The 23,540-nt window shown below is 46.5% G+C and overlaps 1 protein-coding gene across 1 annotated transcript in view; it reads right to left on the minus strand.

The window, feature by feature from the left end:
• Positions 1–23,540, minus strand: part of MYT1 (myelin transcription factor 1) — a 113,044-nt gene that overhangs the window by 56,058 nt on the left and 33,446 nt on the right. Inside the window, exons 6-12 of the mRNA XM_032218623.1 lie at positions 21,274–21,527; positions 17,260–18,084; positions 13,005–13,139; positions 8,818–8,908; positions 5,210–5,323; positions 1,796–2,010; positions 598–806 (exon numbers count right to left, since the gene is read on the minus strand). Of these exons, the coding sequence (XP_032074514.1) occupies positions 598–806; positions 1,796–2,010; positions 5,210–5,323; positions 8,818–8,908; positions 13,005–13,139; positions 17,260–18,084; positions 21,274–21,527 (1,843 nt within the window). The remainder of the gene's footprint in view (positions 1–597; positions 807–1,795; positions 2,011–5,209; positions 5,324–8,817; positions 8,909–13,004; positions 13,140–17,259; positions 18,085–21,273; positions 21,528–23,540) is intronic.

Raw genomic sequence — 23,540 nt, forward strand, 5'->3', positions numbered from 1 at the left:
CTTCATTCCATTCTATTCTTCATTCTATTCCATTCCATTCCATTCTATTCTATTCTTCATTCCATTCCATTCCATTCTTCATTCTATTCCATTCCATTCTATTCTTCATTCTATTTTATTCCATTCCATTCTTCTTCATTCTATTCTATTCCATTCCATTCCATTCTATTCTTCATTCTATTTTATTCCATTCCATTCTTCTTCATTCTATTCTATTCCATTCCATTCCATTCCATTCTATTCTTCATTCTATTCTATTCTTCATTCCATTCTATTCTTCATTCTATTCCATTCCATTCTATTCTATTCTTCATTCCATTCCATTCCATTCTTCATTCTATTCTATTCCATTCCATTCTATTCTTCATTCCATTCCATTCTATTCTTCATTCTATTCTATTCTATTCCATTCCATTCTATTCTAAGTATGAATCAAAATCATCTGACTTTTGATTGTTGCAAAGGTTTTGTGGGAAAACTGTCATAGGCCACTTTTTCCCCCGCTATAACTTTGAACGGACACTAAATGAACTGCTGTTAAATCGAGGACTACCTGGCATGGATCCACGGGGCGGCTGCTCCCCCTGGCCTGCTCACCTTGCTGGAGAGGTCTTGCTGCTTGGTGCTGAGGTTTTCAGGCATTTCCCAACAGCGGGTGGAGAGGTTCAAAATAGCCGTGGCGGCCATGTGGGCGGCTTCGGCGTCGTGGGAGTAGTCGAAGCCCGTGGACGAAGACGAAGCGTTCTTCACGTAGCTGCTGGAAGGGCTGTGGCTGGGGGAAGTGGAAACCTTTGGGAAAGGTTTGCCTGCAAAAAGGGAGCAAGAGAGGCAGGAAGGTATAGACAGTGCTGGGATTCAGCCATTTATATTCATTTCTCGCCCCCTCGCCTTTCCTGCAGGAGTTACAGCATGTTAAAAGCCCCCTCGTCTATTCGTCCTACAACCAGAAGCTGGTTTGGTTTAGTGGCTAAGGCGCCGGGATAGAAGACTGTGAGTTCTAGTCCTGCCTTAGGCATAAAAGCCAGCTGAGTGACTTTGAATCAGTCACCAGGCCATTGTGAGTTCTAGTCCCACCTTAGAAAAGTAGGCTGTCTGGGTGATTTTGGCCCAACCACCAGGGGACTGTGAGTTCTGGTCCTGCCTTAGACAAGAAAGTCAGCTGGGTGACTTTGAACCAATCACCAGGGCACTGTGAGTTCTAGTCCCACCTTAGACAAGGAAGTCAGCTGGGTGACTTTGGCCCAATCACCAGGGGACTGTGAGTTCTAGTCCCGCCTTAGAAAAGTAGGCTGTCTGGGTGATTTTGGACCAATCACCAGGGGAATGTGAGTTCTAGTCCCGCCTTAGATATGAAAGTCAGCTGGGTGACTTTGAACCAATCACCAGGGCACTGTGAGTTCTAGTCCCGCCTTAGACAAGAAAGTCAACTGGGTGACTTTGGGCCAACCACCAGGGGACTGTGAGTTCTAGTCCCACATTAGACAAGAAAGTTGGCTGGGTGATTTTGAACCAGTCACCAGGGCAATGTGAGTTCTAGTCCTGCCTTAGACATGAAAGTCAGCTGGGTGACTTTGGGCCAATCACCAGGGGACTGCGAGTTCTAGTCCCACCTTACACAAGGAAGTCAGCTGGGTGACCTTGGGCCAATCACCAGGGCACTGTGAGTTCTAGTCCCGCCTTAGACAAGAAAACCCGCTGGTTGGTTTAATTGATTGATGGACCGTAAATAAATAACCACAAAACTCCCCAGAAAATTCATTCCCCCAAGGACCGTCCATATCCAGACCTAACTTACATTTAAAGGCTTTAGGTGAGGTTTCGCTAGACTGAATCTTTGGGGCAAGCATGCGTTTGCCAAAAACCTGAGCGTCGAAACTTGCATAATCGAAGGTGACTTTGGAGTACTTCTCCAGCTCCTTGGCCAAGTTGGCCCTTGGCGTGGAAGGAACCATGTTGGGCCTGTAGCTTCCATACTGAGGCACCTCGAGTTGCTTCACAAAACACATAGGCCTGAAATCAAGAGAAAAGGAGAGGGGGAGAGGCATTTTCGTAAGATGTTTCTGATTCTGGGGAACATGCGAGAAACAACTTGGCTAAAAGGAAATGCACGAGTCACCTTTCCAATAAAAGGAGAATATTTGCAGCTCAGGGTTGAAAAGAGGGGTGTCCTCGGTGCTCTGTGAGCTTGGTGGGTTTTCTGCAGATGTTTCATTACCCAACTAAGTAATATCACCAGTGCTAGAAGGGAGTGAGGTTTGCGGAGAAGAGTGGGAGGAAAAGGAGAGGAGGAGGAACAACAGGAGGGAGGAAGAGTCCTGTGGGGTCCCGGGTGCTCTCTGAGCTTGGTTGTTTTCTTGCAGACATTTCATTATCCAACTAGGTAATGTCATCAGTGCTAGAAGGGAGTAGGATTTGCAGAGAGGAGGAGGAAGAGGACTGTGAGGTCCTTGGTGCTCTCTGAGCTTGGTTGTTTTCTTGCAGACATTTCATTATCCAACTAGGTAATGTCATCAGTGCTAGAAGGGAGTAGGATTTGCAGAGAGGAGGAGGAAGAGGACTGTGAGGTCCTTGGTGCTCTCTGAGCTTGGTTGTTTTCTTGCAGACATTTCATTATCCAACTAGGTAATGTCATCAGTGCTAGAAGGGAGTAGGATTTGCAGAGAGGAGGAGGAAGAGGACTGTGAGGTCCTTGGTGCTCTCTGAGCTTGGTTGTTTTCTTGCAGACATTTCATTATCCAACTAGGTAATGTCATCAGTGCTAGAAGGGAGTGGGATTTGCACAGAGGAGGAGGAGGACTGTGGGGTCCTTAGTGCTCTCTGAGCTTGGTTGTTTTCTTGCAGACGTTTAATTACCAAACTACGTAACAACATCAGTACTACCATAGAAGGGCCTCGTATATAAACAGAAAGCAAACCTCCTGTTTTTTAGCATTGATGATATTACCTAGTTTGGTAATGAAACGTCTGCAAGAAAACAGCCAAACTCAGAAAGCATCTAGGGCTCCTCATATTCATCTATTAAAGACAAACATAGGAAGGATGCAATCCAATCCAATCCAATCCCAGTATTTTATTATAATCGTAGAATAGAATAGAAAGAAAGAATCATTTGGAATTATTCTCTGAGCAAATTAGGAATTGAGGCTGTAGATGCTGTTTGTGTGGAAATTCTTTTTTTTTTTCTGGAATAGAACCCATTTATAAACACATAGTATAAAGTATAAAGGGAGAATGTATACAGCAAAATGCGAGAGATATTTAAAATGTGCTTTTAGGAAACAATGATTCTAAGTGTTATCAGTTTTCATATCAAATAGAAAAGGTATGATGTCTTAAGAGAGTGATAGTAAAATCCTACACTACAGACTTAATTCAATAGGATGAAAAAGTTTATACCAGTTCACAAGCATTTTTAGATCTCATGACTTTGTCTGTTTTGGGAAAAAATGTGATTTGATTTGTTCTGATTTAATTCTGGCTCTCTGCTTTTGATCTGAAGGAGTGACAAAGTTGGAAGTTTACCGTTTTAGACTGGCAAGAATACTTGCTCAACTCACTGGACTTAACCCGGTTTTTATTTCCCTCAAACCTGAATGTTAATGCTCTGCTATTGAACTTTTTAAAAATATTATTCCAGCTTTAACGTATTCAGATAATAGAATAATGGGGTTGGAAGGGACCTTGGAGGTCTTCCAGCTGAACCCATTGCTCAAGTAGGTGGCCCTATACCATTCTGTCCAGTCTCTTCTTTAAAACCTCCAGTGATGGAGCATTCCCAGCTACTGGAGGCAAGCTGTTCCACTGATTAATTGTTCTCGCTGTCAGCAAATCTCTCCTTAGTTCTAGGTTGCTTCTCTCCTTGATTAGTTTCCACCCATTGCTTCTTGTCCTGCCTTCAGGTGCTTTGAGAATACCCCCCTCTTCTCTGTGATAGCCCCTCAAGTACTTCTATCATGCCACTCATACTCCTGCCAGTTCTAACCTCTTCTGTAGAAGAGGTTCCACAAATCTGCAGTGCCGTTTAGAACCGGTTCCAGCTCCCTCCCGCCGCCTGTCCGCCCATCATCAAGATGAAGAGCGAGAGGAGGAATTCTGGGAGTTGAAGTCCACAAGTCTTAAAGCTGTCAAGTTTGAACACCCCTGAGGTTTTTTTTCTAAAGGGTTAGGGGTGCAAGTGTCTTGTAACTTGACAGCTTTAAGACTTGCGTGCTTCAAATGCCAGAGTTTCTGAGCCAACATTTTGGTTGCTAAGCAAGAGCATTGTTAAGTGAGTTTCACCACATTTTAGGGGTGTTCAAACTTGACAGCTTTAAGACTTGTGGACTTCAACTCCCAGAATTCCTCCTCTCGCTCTTCATCTTGATGATTTGCAGACGGGCGGGGGAAGGGAGCTGGAACCAGTTTTAAACGGCACTGTAGAAGAGGTTAGAACTGGCAGGAACTGGCTGGTTTAGCCTGAGGTGCAGAGATCTTAATCAATGGTACTATGGTTCTAAGTAAATGGATTTCTGGAATTAAAACCTTGTATTTCCTTTGCAACCTCATCCCGCAGCAGCTAGAATAGGTGGCCCATAAATGCGGTCTCTAATCAGCTCATCGTTTGAAGTGCAGAGAGCAAGTTTATTAACCCATCGGATAATTAATTAGCGCCTACGTCCCTTCCACCCAGCTGTGAAACCGAGGGGGCATGCAGAAACGCTAACACGCCACACAAAATGAAAAATGGGGACGGGGGCTTTCTGTCCTTTCCATCTTCATAATGTCAACATAATCAATGTCATTTTGGAGCCATCTGCACTGCTGTGTACACAGTAAGATGTGGCTTGGGACTCCGTTAAAAACCCTTTTCACCCGTCAATTTAGAATTAATGGATGCTACAGAAGACATCCCTGCTCCAGCGTGCCCTAATTGGGAATATTACTTTTTTTTTTAATCGTTCAAAGAAAAATATTTGACAGTCACAGATGGATTAGTGGGAAGGACGAGTCCTGCCATTTCCCTAAACCAGGTGTGACCAACCTTAGCCATTTTAAGACCCGTGGACTTCAACTCCCAGAATTCCCCCAGCCAGCTGTGCACAGAATTCTGGGAGTTGAAGTCCACGGGTCTTAAAGTGACCAAGATTGGACAGACATGCCCTAAGCTGTAACTGAGGTTTTTTTTTTTTTTTTTGAGAGAAGAAAAAGAAACAGAAGTTGGCTGGATTACCTGAGGATCCGATCTGAATTGGGGTGATTTTTCGAAGGGTCGCCGGATGAAGGCTGTTGTTTCTCGTGAGTTTTGGCTAATTTTTCAGCAGCTGCAATGGGACAGCCTGATAAGCTATCGGAAGAAAGCAAGGAAGAGGCAGAAGAAAGGGAAAAAGAAAAAAAGAAAGAACAGGGAAGAGTAATGCAGGGATTAAATGAAATAAACACAATGAAATAAAATAGAACCGTTATCAGAAGGTGTGCAAGTGCCGGGGAGATTTCAAAATATTTTACGAAGAAAAGAGCTTCACGCAACAGGGATGTCAACACTATTGTAAATCCTTCAAGATACATTGGGGAAAAATAATTCTAGTTAAGAATAAAACCAGCATAGAATGCTTGAAGTATTGGACACAGAAATGAGATAGAAAAATTAGTCACTGCAAAGAAAGGACAATTTTGACATTTTTGGGGACAATTTCACAGATACTTTCTTAGTGGTGACAATATCCCTACTTCTAAAAAATGCAGTACATATAGTCCTCAACTTATAACAGTTGATTTAGTGACTGTTCGAAGATATAACATCACTGAAAAAAGTGAATTATGACCATTTTTCACATGTACAACTATTGCAGTATTCCTGTGGTCAAAATTCAGATGCTTGGCAACTGACTCGTACTTATGATGGTTGTAGTGTCCTGGAGTCAAGGGATCCCCGTTTTGCGACCTTCTGACAAGCGAAGACCATGTGGGAAACCAGATTCGCTTAACAACCTTGTTACTAATTGAACAGCTGCAGTGATTTACTTAAAAGCTGTGGCCAGAAAGCTTGTAAAATGGGATAAAATTCAACAATAAATGTCTCGCAACAGAAATTAGGGGCTAAATTGGGATTGTAAATCAAGGATTATCTGTACTGTAGGACTACTAGATAGTCCTTGACTTACAACCATCCATTTAGTGACCATTGGAAGTTACAACAGGACTGAAAAAAGTGACCAGGCCGTGTACTTATGACTGTTGCAGCATTCCTATGGTCACATGATCAAAATTCATATTTACAACGGTACATCCCGAGGTCATGCATTACTGCATTCTAACCACAGCGCCACCACAGCTGTGGAATTCCTTCTTTGTTTTCTCACTGCCTAAGCGCAAGAATAAGGTAAAGGTAAAGGTTCCCCTCGAACAGATGTGCTAGTCGTTCCCAACTCTAGGGGGCCCTGCTCATCTCCGTTTCAAAGCCGAAGAGCCAGCGATGTCCGAAGACATCTCTGTGGTCGTGTGGCTGGCATGACTCAATGCAGAATAGCAATAGCAATAGCAGTAGCAGTTAGACTTATATACCGCTTCATAGGGCTTTCAGCCCTCTCTAAGCGGTTTACAGAGTCAGCATATCGCCCCCAACAACAATCCGGGTCCTCATTTCACCCACCTCGGAAGGATGGAAGGCTGAGTCAACCTTGAGCCGGTGAGATTTGAACAGCCGAACTGCAGAACTGTAGTCAGCTGAAGTAGCCTGCAGTGCTGCATTTAACCACTGCGCCACCTCGGCTCTTCAAGACACTGTTCCCTTCCCACCAGAGGTGGTTCCTATTTTTCTACATGCATTTTTACATGCTTTCGAACTGCTAGGTTGGCAGAAGCTGGGACAAGTAATGGGAGCTCACTCCATTACAAGGCGCTAGGGTTTCGAACCGCCGAACTGCCGATCTTTCTGATCAACAAGCTCAGCATCTTAGCCACTGAGTCACTGTGTCCCCCAAGTACAAGAATATCAAATTTTTATCTGTAAGACTTTCCTAGAGACACAGCTAATCCTCGACTTACAACATTCATTTAGTGACCTTTCAAAATTACAACGGCCCTGAAAAAAGTGAATTATGACCAGTTTTCACACTTAGGACCATTGCAACATCCCTGATCAAAATTCAGACAGTTGGCAGTCGACTCATGTCTATGACGGTTGCAAGTGTCCCGGAAGGGTGTGTGTGTGTCACGTGATCAACTTTTGCGACCTTCTGACGAGCGAGAGTCAATTTGGAAAGCCAGATTCACTTAACGACCGTGTTACTAATTCAACAACTGCTGTGATTCAGTTAACAACTGTGACAAGAGAGGTCCTAAAGTGGGACAAACTCACTTGACAAATGTTTCACTAAGCGACATAGGCTTTGGGCTCAATGGTGGCTGTAACTCAAGGACTACCTGTAATTTTGTGCGTGTGCAAATCAATGCAAAATAGACAAGAGTAAAATGCAAGGCAATTTCCGATGCCACCCTCTGTTTCCGAACTTTCTTCCCTCCAGTTTGTTTGCTGTCCCAAAGAGCTAATCTGTTCTGACCTAACCTTTCCAAGAGCTTGAAGCAAACTCCTTGTCCTGACAAAAAAACCTTTTATTAATTGACTGTAAATTCTGCTCATTCACATCCAGCAAAGTCTTTCACGGAAGGATTTACAGTCACAGATCTTATCTGGCTTGGAGAGCTGCCAGGCTGATATCTGCAAGGAATCTCGGAGAGTCACAAACCAATGAAGCGAACTAACGGTCTCCTGCAAACTCCACTCCCCTTTCGCTCCTCTTTCATTTCCTCTGGGAGGGGCCATTCATCATCCACATCTGGCCTTACTCCCAAGTCGACCCCTGTTCTTTAGCTGTTCCCTTCCTCTGGCAACTCTGCACATGCGCACACTGGGAACAGGCTCCAGCTGTTCATCTGCCTCACTGATGTCTGACTCTGAAGGCAGCTGATAACTGGCATACAGCTCTGGCCCCCTCTTTGCCTCCAACACAGAGCCTTCAACAGAGCCTTCCCCAGACTCCAGGACTGGCCCATCTTCCTCCCCAACCTCCTCACTGTCCGAATCTGCCGGGCCCCAACCTAATCATGTTTGTTACACATACAGCTGCCTGATCTCTAGGCTGGAATACTGCAATGTGCTCTACATGGGGCTGCCCTTGAAGAGCATCCGACGACTTCAGCTAGTTCAGAACGCGGCCGCGCGAGTGATTATGGGCGCACCACGGTTCGCCCATATAACACCAATCCTCCGTGAGCTGCGCTGGCTACCTGTTGATCGTCGGGTGCACTTCAAGGTCCTACTTACCACCTATAAAGCGCTCCATGGTAGTGGATCTGACTATTTGAGAGACCGCCTCCTGCCAATTAGCTCCCTGCGTCCCATCAGATCGCACAGAGTAGGCCTCCTCCGAATTCCATCCGCCAGTCAGTGCCGACTGGCGACTACGCGGAGGAGAGCCTTCTCAGTTGCAGCTCCGACATTATGGAACACCCTCCCCGTGGAGATCCGTACCCTCACCACAGTCCAGGCCTTCCGCACAGCCCTGAAGACCTGGCTATCCCGTCAGGCCTGGGGATAGGATTACTCTCACCCCGCCCGAATGTTGAATGAATGTTGTGTTTTTATGGATAATTTTCTTTTATTCACGATTTTTTTTCCTTTAAGTCTTGTCTTGCACCCCCTTCCCCTCATTATTGTAAGCCGCCCTGAGTCCCTCCAGGGAAAAGGGCGGCATATAAATTCTTAATAAAATCTAAATCTAAAATCTAAATCTGATCCATTATTTCAAATACCTCGGATATGGCAGAAAAATCACCTACCTTCGGTGAGTATTGCGGTTGCTATTTACATGGCCCTGTCCGGTGCATCCAGGTGTCGGGCATTTTAATACATTCTCGTGCATGGCCAGAACTTGAGAATGAAGAAGAAAAAGAGGAGAAAGGTGAGAATCATAGTAATAATAAAAGAAAGAACAGAATAACAGTGTTGGAAGGGACTTCAGAGGTCTTCTAGTACAACCCACTGCTCAAGCAGGAAACTCTATACCAGGGGTGTCAAATTGAAGGCCTGGGGGCCAAATCCGGCCCATGGGATGCTTAGATCTGGCCTGCGGGGCTGCCCTGGAAACAGCGAAGGACCCACAGTGCCTCTGCCAGTGAAAACAGAGCTCGGGAGGGCCATGTGCAGCCCTCCCAGATTCAGTTTTCGGGCCATGCGCCCCTGCTCCTGAGCGCCGTTTTCATTGGCAGAGGGCTGTGAAGGCCATCGTGGCCGAAAATGGAGCTCGGAAACCCATTTTTGCTGGCAGGGTGCTCTGGCCACCACAGGCCTCCCACCCGACGAGTGATACCAAGCTGACCGTGCCCCCCCACTCCCTAGATCAAAAACAACCCTGATGCGGCCCTCAATGAAATCAAGTTTGACACCCCTGCCCTATACCATTTAGTTTAATGAAAAGAAGGACCAGGGGAGACATGATAGCAGTCTTCCAATATCTCAGGGGTTGCCACAAAGAAGAGGGAGTCAAACTATTCTCCAAGGCACCTGAGGGCAGGACAAGAAGCAATGGGTGGAAATTAATCAAGGAGAGAAGCAACTTAGAACTGAGGAGAAATTTCCTGATAGTGAGAACAATTAATCAGTGGAACAGAAGTTGCCTCCAGAAGTTGTGAATGCCCCAACACTGGAAGTCTTTAAGAAGAAGTTTGTCTGAAGTGGTGTAGGGTTTCCTGCCTAAGCAGGGGGTTGGACTAGAAGACCTCCAAGGTCCCTTCCAACTCTGTTATTCTACTCTACTCTACTCTACTCTACTCTACTCTACTCTACTCTACTCTACTCTACTCTACTCTACTCTACTCTACTCTACTCTACTCTAACAAACTGTTGTCCAATCTCTTCTTAAAAACCTCCAGTGATGGAGCACTCACAACTTCTGGAAGCAAGAGACCCACGACCAAAAACCCCCCGAGAGAAAGGAACATTGGTTATTTATTTCCTCACACTTGAACTCTTGAGGTTTTTTTTTCAAGGGGATTCACTGGACAAAAGGGCGAGGAACGCAATGGACCTGGAAAGGTAAGAGGTCCACCTCGCTTCTCTCCCCCCCCCCCGCATCTGCCACACCCCTCGCTGAAGGTACAGCGGGGAAGGGAACCAGGCAGGCTGCCTTTACCATTGGAGTGGGGAGGGGGGTGTTTTTTTGCGCGAGAAGGAACAGGCCGGAATGGGTGATCGCATTGCTGGCCTGCCGCTTTTTGCGGCGGGCTCTTTTTGCGCGGGAGGGAAGGGCGGGAGATGGAAGCACTTTGCTTTGCCTGCTGCTGTTTTTGAGGTGGGCTCTCTTTTTGCCCTGCAAGCTATACCGGTAGGCGGTACAGTGGTAATGGCGGGGACTGGTTGCGCATGCGCTTAAATAGTTGGGGGCAGGATTATTTTCAGGGGAGGGCTTATTATGGCGCATGCTCTGAACTGCCCGATTGGGCTTATTAGCAGGGCATGTCTTATTTTCAGGGAAACACGGTAGATAGATATGGATGGATGATAGATAGATAGATAGATAGATAGATAGATAGATAGATAGATAGATAGATAGATAGATAGATATGGATAGATGATAGATAGATAGATAGATAGATAGATAGATAGATAGATAGATAGATAGATAGAGATAGAGACAGATAGATGACAGATGATAAAATAGAGGGATAGAGATAGATAGATGATAGATAGATAGATAGATAGTTATAGATAGATGATTGATAGATAGATAGATAGATAGATAGATAGATAGATAGATAGATAGATGATAGATAGATAGATAGATAGATGATAAATAGAGATAGATAGATGACTGATGGATGATAGATGATAAATAATAGAGGGATAGAAATAGATAGATAGATGATAGATAGATAGAGATAGATAGAGATAGATAGATAGATAGAGATAGATGACTGATGGATGATAGATGATAAATAATAGAGGGATAGAGATAGATAGATAGATAGATAGATAGATAGAGATAGATAGATGATATGATATGATATGATATGATATGATAGATAGATAGATAGATAAATAGATAGATAGAGATAGATAGATGACTGATGGATGATAGATGTAAATAATAGAGGGATAGAGATAGATAGATGATAGATATCGATCGATCGATCGATCGATCGATCGATCGATCGATAGATACATACATACATACATACATACATACATACATAGAGATAGATGACTGATGGATGATAGATGATAAATAATAGAGGGATAGAGATAGATAGATAGATAGATAGATAGATAGATATAGATAGATGATATGATAGATAGATAGATAGATAGATAGATAGATAGATAGATAGATAGATAGATAGATAGATAACTGTAGATATGGTAGATAGACAAAGAAGTCATCCAGTTCTCTTCCTGCAATGAAGCCAGATCGCTTCTCTGGTTGAAGAGATTGGCTTTCCATATATTACTGTCAAATCTCAGATTCTTTAATACAAACATATTTTAATCTCACTGCCTTTCGTAAAGATACCCTTGAAAGTAAAGAAAAATGTCTTTCCAAAGAACAGCACTTCTTGCACTTAGGTTTGTGTTTCGTTTACCCGTGAGGAAATAAACAGTCAACGTTCCTTCCTGTCTCTCTCTCTCTTTTCTGCAGCCTTTGAAATGAACTGATCAGACAGATTGTTCTTTTTTTATTATTGTTATTTTTCATAAGCTCACACCTTCTTTCTTGGGAGAGAATTATAAAAGAAATTATTTTAGACTCAGAAATAGCAAATATTTCCCCTCTGGGGGAAAAAGTCAATGAAACTCTTCCATACCACGTTGTCTTATTAAAATTTAAAACCTCCCAGCACTGGCCTAGTCAACTTTCTCTCCAAATAGGTTGAGATGAAGAAAAATATCGCTTTCCAGCCACTTCTTGTGTTGCATTTTATAGGCGTCAATACAGATGAAGTTGTTGATTTATCCCAAGGAAAGAGCCTATTGAGGTGGAGGGGGGGGGGCTGTAATAAATTTAAATAATAAATAAACTATATAAATGTAAATAATAAATAAAATATATAAATTAGGATACCCCTGACATTTTTGCTAGAAGATTCTTCATCCAGGCTCAGTAATCCCCCTCAACTATCTTCTATTCATCCTTTTATGAGGTAAATCTGCAATTTTTCCTAAAACTAGGCCTAGACTCACATTCTATCCATCCAGCGCAGGTAGTCCTCGATTTAGTGACCAAAGTTACAATGGCACTGAAAAAACTGGCTATTTTTCACACTTACAACCTTTGAAGAATCCCCACACGATCAAAGTTCAGGCGATTGGCAACTGCCTCATATTTATGACAGCCACATTGTCCCGGGGTCACGTGATCCCCTTTTGTGACCTTCTGACAGGCACAGGCAACGGGGAAACCAGATTCACTTAACAACCGTGTTACTAACTTAAGAACTGCAGTGATTCACTTAACAACTGTGGGAGGAAAGGACATAAAACGAGGCAAAATACATTGTCTTGCTTAGCAAGATAAATTTTGAGCTCAGTTGTGGTCGTAAGTCGAGGACTACCTGAATATTCTTTATTCTCACAGTCTTTTCTGAGGATCAACTTGAAAGAAAATAAATAAAATTACAAGGGCTCCTCAATTTACACTGAAAAAAAAGACTTACAACTTGTCCTCGCACTTACAACCATTGTGACTTCTCAATTGGCATGTACAGGTAGTCCTCGACTTACAACAGTTCATTTAGTGACTGTTTGAAGATACATCCTTGAAAAAAGTGACTTATGACCGTTTTTCACACTTAATGACCCTTGCAACATCCCCGTGGACACCTGATTTAGATGCTTGACAACGGGTTCATATTTTTAACGGTTGCAGTATCCCGGGGTCATGTGATTCTCTTTTGCGACCGTCTGATTCACGAAGTCAAGGGGGAAGCCAGATTCACTTACGGCAGTGTAGTGGATCTTAAGGCGCACTTACTCTCCGGGGGAATCCTGTCTTTGTGAGGGCAACCAGACAAGCTGCGATGGTGAGGGTAGAGCCCTGTGACGTGACCGGTGCCATCGCAGCCTGGCGTGGGACATTTGATTTCACGCTTCTCGGGTCTTGAAGAATCTAGAAAATGAATGAAGAAGGTGGGTAAAGGACCATACGATAAGATTTAGGTGGGTACGACAGCTCCAAGAAACCTGTCCCGTCATCTACAATCATTTTTTCCCTGAAAGAGAGAGAAAGAGAGAGGGAGGGAGGGAGGGAGGGAGGGAGGGAGGGAGAGAGAGAGAGAGAGAGAGAGAGAGAGAGAGAGAGAGAGAGAGAATGAATGAATGAATGAATTTGGTTTAATGGTAAAGGTACCGAGCTAGAAAACGGGAGACTGTGAGTTCTAGTCCTGCCTTAGGCATGAAAGCCGGGTGGGTGACTTGAGCTAATCAGCAGGAGACTGTGAGTTCTAGATCTGCACTAGGCGTGAAAGTTGGCTGGGTGGCTTTGGGCCAATCACCATCTGGCTATGAATTCTAGTCCCGCCTTAGACAAGAAAGTCAGCTGGGTGATTTAGGGCCAATCACCAGGGGACTGTGAGTTGGCAGCTGGGTGACTTAGGACCAATCGTCAGGAGACCGTGAGTTCTAATCCGGTCTTAGGGATGAAACCTAATTGGATGACTTTGGGCCAGTCACCAGGAGAGGGTACTAGTCCCACTTTAGCTGTGAAAGCCAGCTGAGTGATCAATCATTCTCTCTCATCCTAGCCCACCTCACAGGGTGATTGTTGTCGGGAAAATAAAGGTGGGATATAAATGGATTGATGGGTGGATGGATGGATAGATAGATAGATAGATAGATAGACAGACAGACAGACAGACAGACAGACAGACAGACAGACAGATAGATAAAGTTCCTTGAGTTATTTGTGAAAACAATAAAGTTGGGATATAAATGAAGGAGACGCGGTGACTCAGTGGCTAAGATGCTGAGCTTGTCAAGCAGAAGGTCGGCAGTTCAGTGGTTCGAATCCCTAGCACCACATAACGGAGTGAGTGCCCGTGACTTGTCCCAGCTTCTGCCAACCTAGCAGTTCGAAAGCAGGTAAAAATGCAAGTAGAAAAATTAGGAACCCCCTTTGGTGGGAAGGTAGCAGTGTTCTGTGCGCCTTCGGTGTTTAGTCATGCCGGCCACATGACCATGTAGACGTCTTCGGACAGCGCTGGCACTTCGGCTTGGAAACGGAGATGAGCACCGCCCCCTTGAGTCGGGAACAATTAGCACACATGTGCAAGGGGAACCTTTACCTTTACCTTACCTATAAATGAACGGATGGATGGATGGATACATAAACAGATAGAAAATAAAGGTGGGATAGAAATGAATGGATGGCTAGACAGACAGTCAGACAGACAGAGTTCCTTTGCAGATCAAATCTACAGTTAGGGAACAATGCTCTGGCTCAGCAAGACACACAATAGTGGGGAAGTCCCATTATTTGCCTCCTCAAGATGGCAGGATGATAAAAATTGCCTTCCTTCATCACTTCTGCGGCTTCCTCCACTTTGTCCTGGACTCCGAAAAGACCTGCTTTTCCTGCTTCCTGAACGTGTCGGAGATTCCCTGAGAAGTTGTGCGGAAGGAGCCCCACCCAGGCGTTTGCTCCTTTCCTTTAAGAGCCTTCCTCTTTCATTTGCTTTCCTCAACTTCTCAAAGCAGCTTTGAAGCTGCGCTGCCGGCCGCCTGGAAGTGAAACGTCCTTTCAAAAGCTTTCGCGCAGCCCTGCAAGCGCTCGTCTTCTGCGGCCGGGAAGGGTTTACGCGATTGAACTGGAACCCTACAGGCATCAAACCGCCAAAGTTGCCTCCGTTTATTAACTCAAACGTCTACTCAACTCCGGTCTCTGGCGGGGATCAGGGGAAAAAAAAAAATACAGCCGTGCTGGGAATCAAGGTGTAATAAGTAAGACTCTGGAGAAAGGCTCCTTAAACAGAGTATCAGAGTTGGATGGGACCTTGAAGGTCTTCTAGTCCAACCCCCTGCTGAAGGACGAGACCCTATACCAGGGATGGTTAACCTTTTGGTCTCTGTGTGCCGAAAGTGCGTGCATGCATGGCAGCACACTTGCGTGCCCATACCCGTAATGCAATGCATGCGTGCCCCCTTGTGTGTCCCGCCTGCCGCATGCGCACACGAGCCCCCCATGATCCCCTACCCCCCTTCATGCTCCTCCCTCAACCATATTTTGCTTCCAGGTTGGTGCAGGAGGTTTCCAGGCCCAAAATGGGGCGCGGGGGGGGGGGGGATTGGCACCCCCCCACGCGCCCTGTTTTGGTCCTGGAAAGTTTCCTGCACTCACCTGGAAGCCAAAACGAGGCTGTGTGAGGTTTGAAGTTGAAGTTTGAAGTTTTATTTTATTTATATGCCGCCCTATTCCCTATAGGGACTCAGGGCGGCGAACAACTCAAATGGGAAAGGGAACATACAAATACGAGACAGGCATTTAAAATAACCAACAACCACACCTGTCGAGAGGGGAAGGGAGCTCATCAACCCCAGGCCTGCCGACACAGCCAGGTTTTAACGGCTTTTCGGAAAGCAGGGAGAGAGGTGAGGGTCCGAATCTCTGCGGGGAGTTCGTTCCAAAGGGCCGGAGCTGCAACAGAGAAGGCCCTCCCCCGGGTCGTAGCCAGATGGCATTGGCTGGTGGATGGAACCCGGAGGAGGCCGACCCTGTGCGATCTAATGGGTCTTTGGGAGGTAATTGGCAGCAGGCGGTGTCTCAGGTCCTAAAATGCAACCTGGAAGCCAAAATGGGGCACCGGGGGGGGGGGCACGCCTACCCCCACACCCCATTTTGGCCCTGGAAGGCCTCCTTCACCACCTGGAAGCCAAAACGACGGAGCCGTGCAAGGTCCCAAATACAATGTGAGTGCCCCTCCCCCCATGCATGCACCCTGCTCCCCCGTGCATACGCACACACGTTCCCTGCATGCGCCCCGCCCCCACGCATGCGCGGCAAAGATCCAAAGATCAGCTGGCAGGCAGGAGGAATGCGTGCATGCACGCTGGAGTTGGGCTGGGGCAACGGCTGGCGTGCACACAAAGTGGGCCATGCGTGCCACCTGTGCATCATGGGTATGGGGTTTTCTGCTTCAGCAGGGGGTTAGACTAGAAGGCCTCCAAGGTCCCTTCCAATCCTGTTATTCTATGATTCCTTTACACGCTGCTCTGGATTGCTGGATTAAGTCATTTCCTAGAGTAGAGTTGATAGTAGACTAACCCCCATCGGCTGGGTTTCGAGTGTTGAAGGCCAATCAAGTTGCACAGTGACACACCAGCAAGTTCACCAAAGACTTTTTGGCTGTTTGCCAGCACTCGTGCCCAGATCATTTATCATCTGAGCAACTGCACTGAGGCATCATGGTTTGCTTATTTAGCTTTGATGTTGATTAGAGGCATATATGTGAGGGGCCTTGGTGCAGGATCCACATCCAGCTCATGTAGTTGCAAAGTTTACTGCTTACAACTATTACCTTCAGCGGTGGGTTGCACATTTCATTACCAGCAATTTAGTGGGCGCGCATGCACCTTCTGTGTAGGCGCCCAGCCTTCTGTGCATGCGCTTTGCTCACGCGTGCCTTCCGTGCATGCTCCTGGCTTCAAAAACGTGCCTAAATAGGACGGCAAAGAACCGGGAAATCCCAGGCCATGATTTCCACTACTGGTTCAGGTGAACCGGTCTGAACCGGCTGAATACCACCTTCCCACCAAAGTTTGTACCTATGTCAGGTTTCCAAAAGATACTCTAATTCATGAGCCTCGAGCCAAGTTTCAAAAGAAAACCAGTCACTTATTAGGAGCACCATTTTGGCAATACCCGATTGCAGTCAGATCTGAGCCTCATTTGAATTATGGCTGAACTTTACCCCTGTTCCTTCCCTCCCCTCAGTCTGTGTCATAAATCACATTCTCCAATGAGGCGCACCCCTCCCAAGCCTCCTGTAGTAATCTGAGATCTGACTCTAGCCGAAGGTATGCGTGGAATGTGCTCCCCCCCACCTTTCCTCACCATGGCAACTTTATGAGTTGACAACCTATTTATCTATTCACATTTGCCTGCTTTCAAACTACTAGGAAGAGCTGGGGCAAGAACAGGCGCTCACCCGGTCTTGCTCGCTCGGGTCTCAAACCCGCTTTCCAGCTCAGCATCTTTTACCCCTGAGCCGTCGCGCGGCACTCTCTCGTCTTACCTTTGCTGTAATAGTTCTTCCTGATGGTGTCCAAGGTCTTGTTCTGCTTCTCCTCTGCTTGGAAATGTTTTGCGTGCTCTCCCGCCACCGGCTGGCCGAGATCCCTCACCACTGTGACCTGTTCCGCTTTCAGGGCGATGGCCTGCTCCAACAGGCCCAGATTCCCCCGCGTCATCATGTCATACATCTCGGATTCGTCGGTCACGGTGGACTTCTGAGAGTGGGTGTCGTCATCCTTTTCATCGTCCGACCTCACCTCCACAATGACAGAATATTCCGGCTTGGGGTTGACCGTCTGTCTTTCACAGTGATTTTGGGGGCTGTCCTGAGAAGTGTGAGGAGCTTCTTGACAGATGACATCAGCCATCACTTCCTCTTCCTCTTCCTCCTCCTCTTCGTATTCTTCTTCTTCTTCCTCCTCCTCCTCTTCCTCCTCCTCTTCTTCTTCTTCATGGTCTTCTTCTTCTTCCTCCTCCTCCTCTTCTTCCTCCTCCTCCTCCTCTTTTTGGAGTTTGCACGAGTCCTCACCGCTCGCCTCATCTTCCCGATGTTCCAGGCACAAATCACTGCTCCTCTCGCTGGTGACCTCAATCACTTCTTCGGCATCTTCTGTGTGGATGATGATCTCCTTTTCGCATTCCTCCTCAACGGCTTCTTCCTCTTCCTCTTCTTCCTCTTCCTCCTCTTCCTCTTCTTCTTCCTCCTCTTCTTCTTCTGTTGCTCCTTCACAGAGCAAGGGCATGGTGTTTCCCCCACTGCTGGAGACCTCGCCTTCGCTTTCCGACACCGGCCGTTTAGAGACGAGAGTTCCTTCCGTTCTTTGGCCTGGGTTGAAAAGAGAATGATTTCTTGAAATGGTTTGTAGGTACAAAGGGGTTGGGGGGGGAGTAAGCATATCCCTACTTTTGTGTCTGTTGTGTGGTGTGAGGCTTTTGCACCGCAAGGGGGATAGCAAGTAAAGGAGACTCTGGGGTGTCCTTGGTGCACACTGAGCTTGGGGTTTTTTCTTCGGGACATTTCATGACCCAATTAGGTAACATCATCAGTGCTTGAAGGGAGGGGTGTTTGTGGAGTGGAGGGAGGAAGAGGAGGACAGTGGGGTCTTTGGTCCTCTCTGAGATTAATGATTTTCTTACAGACATTTAATGACCCAACTATGTAACATCATCAGTGCTTGAAGAGAGGGGTGTTTGTGTAGTGGCGGGAGGAGGAAGCGGAGGAGGAGGAGGAGGAGGAGGAGGAGGAGGAGGAGGAGGAGGAGGAGGAGGAGGAAGAGGAGGAAGAGGAGGACAGTGGGATCTTTGGTGCACACTGAGCTTGGGGGTTTTCTTGCAGACGTTTCATGACCCAACTAAGTAACATCATCAGTGCTTGAAAGCGGTGTTTGAGTAGTGGAGGGAGGAGGCTGAGGAGGAAGAGGGGGAGGTGGAAGAAGAGGAGGACAGTGGGGTCTTTGGTGCTCTCTGTGCTTGGTGGTTTTCTTGCAGACATTTCGGGACCCAACTAGGTAACATCATCAATGTTTGAAGGGAGGGGTGTTTGTGTAGTGGAGGGAGGAGGAAGAGGAGGAGGAGGAGGAGGAGGAGGAGGAGGAGGAGGAGGAGGAGGAGGAGGAGGAGGAGGAAGAGGAGGAGGTGGAAGAAGAGGAGGACAGTGGGATATTTGGTGCACACTGAGCATGGGGTTTTTCTTGCAGACGCTTTGTGACCCAACTAGATAACCTCATCAGTGCTTGAAGGGAGTGGGGTTTGTGTAGTGGAGGGAGGAAGAGGAGGAGGAGGAGTTGGTGGTGGTAGAGGAGGACAGTGGGGTCTTTCGTGCTCTCTGAGCTTGGTGGTTTTCTTGCAGACGTTTCATGACCCAGCTAGGTAACATCATCAGTGCTAGAAAGGGGTAGGGCTTGCTCTCATTATATATTCTAGTGGCTTGCCCTATCAGAGTTGGTGGGAGTGGTCTAGGAGCCCAACTAAAGAACCTCCAAGACCTTTCTTTCCCAACCCCACTGGTGGCACAATCTGCTAGGATACAGGGAATCCTGGACTTGAAAACAGTTCATTTAGTGACCATTCAAAGTTACAAGGGCGCTGAAAAAAGTGACTTGTCACCATTTCCCCCACTTACGACCGCTGCAGCATCCCCATGCTGACGTGATCGACATTCCGATGCTTGACAACTGACTCGCATTTATGACGGTTGCAGGGTCCCAAGGTCATGTGATGATCCCCTTTTGTGACCTTCTGACAAGCAAAGTCAGTGTGGAAGCCGGATTCACTTAACAACCGTGGTATGAATTTGAGAACGCCGGGGATTCATTTCCCAAAGGGATCGGTGGTGGTGAGAAAAATCATAAGGCGGGGCAAACTCACTTAACACATGTCTCACTTGGCAACATAAATGTTGGCCTCAATTTTGGTCGTAAATCGAGGACTCCCTGTATAAATCGAGAGCAAACCCCATTCCTTACTAGCACTGATGTTGTTATGTCTGCAAGAAAATAACCCAGCTCCGAGAACATCAAGCACCTCTCAAAACGTAGCTCCGTTCTTCATTTTCTGAATGAAGAACTTACGGACATATTATTTAGAGCAGGGGGTCTCCAACCTTGGCAATTTTAAGTCTGGAGGACTTCAACTCCCAGAATTCCCCTGGAGGTTGAAGTCCTCCAGGCTTAAAGTTGCCAAGGTTGGAGACCTCTGATTTAGAGGAGGCATTGCAGCTGGTCTCAGACTTAACAACCATTCAGTGAGTGACCTTTTGAAGTTACAATGGCACTGAGAAACTGACTTATGACTAGTCCTCACACTGATGGCCATCGCAGTGTCCGTCCATCCCCCCAATCCCGTGATCAAGATTCAGATACCCTTGGCAACTGGCGTGTCCTTAGGACAGTGGCATTATCCTGGGGTCATGTGATTTCCCTTGGCCACTTTTCTAACCAGCCCAGTCTGACAAGCAAAGTCAATGGGGGAAATTAGGTTTTTTTAACAACCGGGTGATTCACTTAGCAACCGCAGCGATTCATTTAACAACGGTGGCAAAAAAGGTCATTGAACGAGGCACAACTCCCTTAACACTGACCCAGGCTTCCTTAGAAAGCAAGAAGCAAAGTCTTGGTCCCTGCCAAACCTCTTTTATTTACACGACTGTGAATTCCTTTCGTTCACAGTCAGCAAGGCTTAGTAAACAGTCTTTCAGAGGAATGTTTATCCACACGCACCTTATCTCGTTTGGCGAGCTGCCAAATCACTAGTTTCCAAACGCAGGGCAAGGCAAACCTGACACAGAGTCTCTTAAAGCCACACACAGAGCTTTCCACCCTTGAACAGACCGAAGGAACGAATTGTTTCCTGCAAAAGCCCCCTCCCTCATTCGCTCCTCTTTTGTTTCCTATGGGAGGGGCCAATCACCTCCAAGGTGTGGCTTTACCCCTAAGTCGGCCCTGCTTTCTTAGTTGTTCTTGTCTTCCGGCAGCTCTGTGCATGCGCACACTGGGAACAGGCCAGGGGTGGGTTTCTGCAGGCACTACTGCCTGTTTGCTCATGGGCGCGCTGCACGCGTATATACAACGCAATAAAAATTGTTCTGCGCATGTGCAGAAGTGAAAAACGAACCGGAGAAGCGGTTCGGGGAGAGGGGGGCTCAGCAGGCCTGGCTCACTGCCAGTTCCAGCGACCCAGACTGCCAAACCACTACCGGTTTGGCCGAACCGGTAGGAACCCACCACTGGAACAGGCTCCAGCTGTTCTTCTGCCTCACTGCTGTCTAACAGCCCTTGCCTGAGCTTGCCTCAACCCCCAGGATTGGCCCATTTTCCTCCCCAACCTCCTCACTGTCTGACTCTGCTGCCAGCTCTGCTGGCCACCGGCTGGCCACACCACTTAGCAACAGAAATTCTGCTCCTGGGACTCACTTAAGAACAACCTTGCCTTTGCGATGGAAATTCTGCTCCCAATTCTGGTCGTTAAGTCGAGGACTACCTGTACAGTGTTGACATGATCAGAAGCAACCCCGCACCTTCTTCCGAGGGAGGGCTGCTGGAGGCCTCCTTTTGCGCCAGAGCTTCTCCCTCCTCTTCCTCTTCCAGGGTGCCTTCTGAATCATCCGTCACAGAGTCCTGCTTGGCTTCGGCCTCTTCGCTCCCGTCACTGTCCACATTGTAGCCCTCGTCAAGACTGAGCTTCAAGGGATGCGATTTCCGCTTGGGCACCAGGTGTTCCTCTTCTACGTGCTGAAGTTTCCTCTTCTTCGCCAGAGGGCAGCTTTGTAAACTAGGAGGAAGACGGAGAGAAAAGAGGAAGAGGAAAAGAGAGAGAGGAAGAAGAAGAGGAAGAGAAAGAAGAGAGAAAAATAGAAACAGAAAGCAGGGGAGAGAGAGAGAGAGAGAAAAACAGAACATACAGAGAGAGAAAGAAAGAGAAGCAAAGAAAGAGGATGAGAAAGAGGATGAGAAAGAGTGAGAGGGAGTGAGAAAGGAAGAGAAACAGAGGAAGAGAAAGAGAAACAGAAAGAGAGGAAGAGAAAGAAAGAAAGAAAAACAAAGAGAGAAAGAAGCAAAGAGAGAGGAAGAGAAAGAGTGGGAGAGAGTGAGAAAGAAACAGAAACAGAAAGAGAGGAAGAGAAAGAAACAGAAAGAGAGGAAGAAAAGAGAAAGCGAGAAAGAAAGAAAAGAGAAACAGAAACAGAAAGAGTGGAAGAGAAAGAGAGAAACAGAAAGAGAGGAAGAAAAGAAAGAGAGAGAGAAAGAAAAGAGAGAGAAGAGAAACAGAAACAGAAAGAGAGGAAGAGGAAGAGAGAAAGAGAGAAAGAAACAAAAAAAGAGAAACAGAAATAGAGAGGAAGAGAAAGAGAGAAAAAATAAAAAGGGAAAGAGAAAGAAACAGAAAGGAAGAGAGAGAAATAGAAAGAGAGGAAGAGAAAGAGAAAAAGTGAGAAGGAAAAAGAGAAACAGAAAGAGAGAGAGAGGGAGAGGGAGCTTAAGAGAAGCATCTCAACCCAATGTGGTAGAAGGAGGTGTCTACAGAACCATATGTCCATTTCCTAGTGCTGTTAATTGGATGGAAGCTCAGAATTACAAATACTGTATATAAATAGCATGTAAGTGTTCATATCATCCCATAATATTCTTAGCATGATCTGCTTGATGACCAGTTGAATATTCAAGATGTGCATTTGCTACATTATAAAGAGTTTTCAGGTCATTATAGTTCAACTTTCTGGGCTGTTCTCATCTCTGGCCAACCTGAATCAGTTCTTATGAGAATGCAGATCCTTGTTTGTTCCAAGAAAGTGGAAGCATCAACCAAAGGCACTCTTATGACTGAAAACAGACATTCAAAGAGGCCCCTTTCTCTGTTGATCATGATGAGTTATAAGCAATGGTGAGATTCAGCTGGTTTGGGCCGGTTCGGGCGAACTACTTGTTAAATTGGTGGCTGGACCTGCCCCTTCCTGTTCCATCCCGCCCCTTCCAGGAGTCCCCATATGCCCCGTTTTTGCTCCCAGGAAGGAGCAGGAGGCCGAGTGACCCACCCAGCCAGTCATTAGGATAGAAAACTGGTTGTTAAATTATTTGAATCCCATCACTGGTTATAAGGTGGTACTATAGCTCACTGTTTCCTAATGTGATTGCCCAAAGCTTGGCTTTTATGCCTAAGGTGGGACTGGAACTCACAGTCTCCTGGTGATTGGCTAAATATCATTCAGTGGTTTTCATACCTAAGGTGGGACTGGAACTCACAGTCTCCTAGTGATTGGCTCAAAGTCACCCAATGGCTTTCATGCCCAAGGTGGGGCTAGAACTCACAGTCTCCTGGTGATTGGCCAAAAGTCACCCAGCCGGCTTTGATGCCTAAGGTGGGACTAGAACTCACAGTCTCCTGGTGATTGGCCCAAAGTCACCCAATGGCTTTCATGCCCAAGGTGGGACTAGAACTCACAGTCTCCTGGTGATTGGCCAAATATCACTCAGCTGGTTTTCATGCCTAAGGTGGGACTGGAACTCACAGTCTCCTGGTGATTGGCCCAAAGTCACCCAATGGCTTTCATGCCCAAGGTGGGACTAGAACTCACAGTCTCCTGGTGATTGGTCAAATATCACTCAGCGGTGTTCATGCCTAAGGTGGGAGTGGAACTCACAGTCTCCTGGTGATTGGCCCAAAGTCACCCAGCCGGCTTTGATGCCTAAGGTGGGACTGGAACTCACTGTCTCCTAGTGATTGGCCCAAAGTCACCAAGCTGGTCACAACAATTGGCCACCAATTCAGAAGATGGTTTGGTCTTCC

Source organism: Thamnophis elegans, chromosome 5 (genome assembly GCF_009769535.1).
Source record: "Thamnophis elegans isolate rThaEle1 chromosome 5, rThaEle1.pri, whole genome shotgun sequence".
Classification (NCBI taxonomy): Eukaryota; Metazoa; Chordata; class Lepidosauria; order Squamata; family Colubridae; genus Thamnophis; species Thamnophis elegans.